The sequence below is a fragment of the Cucurbita pepo genome, chromosome LG20 (assembly GCF_002806865.2).
Source record: "Cucurbita pepo subsp. pepo cultivar mu-cu-16 chromosome LG20, ASM280686v2, whole genome shotgun sequence".
In the NCBI taxonomy this organism is placed as follows: Eukaryota; Viridiplantae; Streptophyta; class Magnoliopsida; order Cucurbitales; family Cucurbitaceae; genus Cucurbita; species Cucurbita pepo.
The window spans coordinates 6,074,803-6,078,350 of NC_036657.1; the positions used below are offsets into that span (position 1 = coordinate 6,074,803).

Genomic DNA, 3,548 nt, shown 5'->3' on the forward strand with positions numbered 1-3,548 from the left:
CATGTAATAAACTATTACAATCTGATACAATCCTTCTTTGAAAGCTTTTTATGGCTAATTTTCTATGTACTTTGTGTGTTCTATGTAGTTTTTATGGCTGAAGTGAGTTATGAAGTCGGTTGTTTAGTCCTCGGAGTCATAATAAGTTCATGCTTGGAGTAATATGTTTGGAGTGTTGAGTTGTTTAACCTGAATTTTGAGAACTTTGAATTTAATAAGTTTGTGTTCGTAATTCATTCTAGATTAAAACGCATATGATCATGTTGTAAAATTAATTAACGGATTTATAAAGAGATTGAATATTTGTAGTTTATTAGTTTAAATTATTTGTAATAATTATAAAGTGAGTTGCATTTAATACTCTTATCAAGATAAAGACATTGGATCTTATGAATATTATAAATCATTAGATAAATAAATAAATACGAGGCTTTGTACAATACGAGGCTTAGTACAAAGCGCATGACAAAAATGTTAGATTTTTTGCCTTTAATCTCAAATTAATTAATTGATGTTTCGATGATAACAAACTTACACTTAATTATTAACAATACGGTTGGGAATAACGATTTCAACACATTTTCAATCACCCAAATCAAAGCTAAAACGAAAGAGTTGCCGAAACAAGATACCCGCAACGACAAAATTGACAGACCAATCACAAGATACCCGATATGATGATGTGGCGAAAAAATTGACATCATGGACCAATTATACTTAGAACTTTGGAAGAGTAACAAATCCGAGATGATGTGTCGACAAAATTGACATCATGGACCAATCAAAGTATGACCCTCAGTAACAAATTTAATTATTTTTAATTATTTTTAATAAATTTTTATATTATATTATTATATTTAAAAATAAATAAATTAATTAATTACTTTGGGAGAGTATGTTTATGAATGACGTATGACTTGTGGCCTCTGCACATGTCATGTTTTATATTTGATCACATGAGTTATGTTATGTGATGACTTATGCTATAATATAAGTTATACTATGATATGAAATTACATTGTGATATCAATGTTATATTATGCATGAATCTTCAAGTGTCACACCACGTATCATGTCAGCATGTTCACTTTATGTCTATGAGACATTGACAAGTTTTCTACATATACATGTCTCTCCGGAATGCTATGTCATGAAGAGAATTGAGGTATAACTTACATCATAAGTATATGTCATGATTTGATACTACGAGACCTCATGCTTTTTGTATGGTACGTGTATCGGGATATTTCTTCGTTATGATAATTACGAATGCGTACATTACAATATTACATACATCATGATATTATGTGGGCTCATTTCCGTTTGTGGCTCTGGCAGCGTGAGCGTGTCCTAGTCGAAGGCAAAGTTCAAGGCTACGCATACGAGCTCGCTCGCTCGATGAGTCCATGTGCGCTTGCATGAGTCGTGTGCAGAGAAGTACTACATATCTAATTTTTCTCGAATCGGAAAGTAAAGTTCAAGACTATTATGTTTTTTTATGAAAAGACAGGTGTGGCTTTTTGGCCCTTAATCTCGTTTTAATTAATTTCAATCAATTAATTGATTGATGTTTTGATGATAACAGACCTACTCTTTAATTATTAATAATTTCCAGTATCTTAAACTGTCCACAAGGTTGGGAATAACGATTTCAACGACTTTTCAATCACTCAAATGAGAGCTAAAATGAAGAAATTACAGTCGAGATAACATACACGACGTGATGATGTGGTAGCTAAAAAATGATGGACAAATAAAAGTATGACGTTTATTATTACTATATTATATTATTATATTTTAAAAATATTTTTGGTGAATACTCGCCTATTTATTATTATTATATATATAATAAATTTTGAAAGTTTAAAATTTTAAATTTTATGTCTGTAATTTTAATTTACCTAATTTTAAAATCATTTTCCCTTTTGTGAACTTATGATCGTGAGCGTTGATTCAAACGCATATCAGCCGTCAGATCCAGGGCATTGGAGACTGAAAAACCCTAATATACCGATATTCTTCAGTCCCGTGTTGGTTCTATTGTTCCCTCTTACAATTCTTCGGCAACAGCTTTAGAGGGTTCCGACGAGCGGAGAAGATGGTCCAGCGGCTCACTTACCGTAAGCGGCACAGCTATGCCACCAAATCCAACCAGCACCGCGTCGTCAAGACCCCCGGTAAATACACATTGTTCTTCTTCTGTATCATGGAGCATTCTATGAATTACATCTCTTATCGTTCGTTGTTTTGATGAATTTCTCGTATGCTTCTGCATTTATTTGCAAGATCTGGTTTCAGTTGCTTAATCGATGATGTGTGGTTTGATTCTTAGGTGGGAAGCTTGTGTATCAGACCACGAAGAAGAGAGCCAGTGGTCCTAAATGTCCTGTAACTGGAAAGAGAATTCAAGGGGTGCGTATACGTATTTATTTTGTTTTGCCTATTGTTTTCATTGAATAAGTTAGCATCAGAGATGTAGATTTGAATTTTGGCAACTTTTTTTGGTTTCGTTTTCGAGTATTGTGTATTTTGTGGAGTAATTTTTGTAAGTTTTAGCTGGTGGACTTGTGATGTCCTCGTATGCTAATGCTCTTTTGCTTGTGGAATTTGATGTTCATCGTAGTCAATCTAGTTTTTGCGGATATTCTTCCTGATTTCTTCATGTGTAACTAGTCGCTAATTTGTTGGCTTACAGTCAGCCATTGTTGTTTTGTATTTCCTTTATTTTTCACAATCACGGTGTTCGTTTTGTTCAAATTATGGTGAATTTTAGAACTGGTTCCCACAATATTTCAATCTAATTGATTGTTTGTATCTGATGTTATACTGATTTCCTTTAACAGATTCCTCACTTGAGGCCTGCTGAATACAAGAGGTCTAGGCTGGCTAGGAACCGTAGGACTGTAAACCGTGCCTATGGTGGTGTACTGTCTGGCGGTGCTGTTAGAGAGAGGTGTGTTTCTTTACTCTTTGATGTTCATTACTGCATTGCGTTTTCGTCTCAGTATTGATGGTTGCTTGAGCATTTCTAAAGATCTTCTCTTGATGTTGTAGGATTATAAGAGCTTTTTTGGTTGAAGAGCAAAAGATTGTGAAAAAGGTATTGAAGATCCAGAAGGCAAAGGAAAAACTAGCTTCCAAGAGCTAGAATGTCTGGTTTTAACGCATGAACTCTTTTCCATTTTATATATGCTGGATGAAAATTTTGACTTGGATCAATGACTTGTTAATTTAAATGATTTTGGAATTAGCTTCGTTCTTGTAGTTGCATCATTATTTTGAAGTTTCTTCTGCTAGAATATTCAGTCTATCATCATTGTTTATGCTGATTTTGCTTCATTTGCATTCACACATCTAGAATATGGTCTTGGGGTTATTCTTCCTCATTCTTTGGCATATTTTCTTCAGTAGACAATCCAGAAAAGAGAGATTTCCTCAAGGCCTAGCTCCCAAACTAAACCTTACCACCCTAACAAGAAACTTTAACTAAAGCATTCTGAGCATTGTTGTAGCGTTGTAGCAACGTTGTTTCCTTATCTTATATAAAG

General features: G+C 33.8%; 1 protein-coding gene across 1 annotated transcript; it reads left to right on the forward strand.

Moving 5' to 3' along the window:
• The first annotated feature begins 2,017 nt into the window (after positions 1-2,017).
• On the forward strand, positions 2,018-3,310 carry LOC111782651 (60S ribosomal protein L34-like). Its single transcript, XM_023663444.1, has 4 exons — positions 2,018-2,177; positions 2,333-2,412; positions 2,844-2,953; positions 3,055-3,310. Exons 1-4 carry the CDS (start codon positions 2,099-2,101, stop codon positions 3,146-3,148), a joined length of 363 nt encoding a protein of 120 aa, XP_023519212.1. The 5' UTR covers positions 2,018-2,098; the 3' UTR covers positions 3,149-3,310.
• Positions 3,311-3,548: the final 238 nt, after the last annotated feature.

Bases quoted from the DNA above. Each gene is read 5' to 3' on its own strand.
- LOC111782651 (XM_023663444.1), top strand. From the start codon at position 2,099: ATGGTCCAGCGGCTCACTTACCGTAAGCGGCACAGCTATGCCACCAAA. The intron at 2,413-2,843 runs GTGCGTATACGT...TTCCTTTAACAG, and splicing joins CTGGAAAGAGAATTCAAGGG to ATTCCTCACTTGAGGCCTGC. The intron at 2,954-3,054 runs GTGTGTTTCTTT...TTGATGTTGTAG, and splicing joins GGCGGTGCTGTTAGAGAGAG to GATTATAAGAGCTTTTTTGG.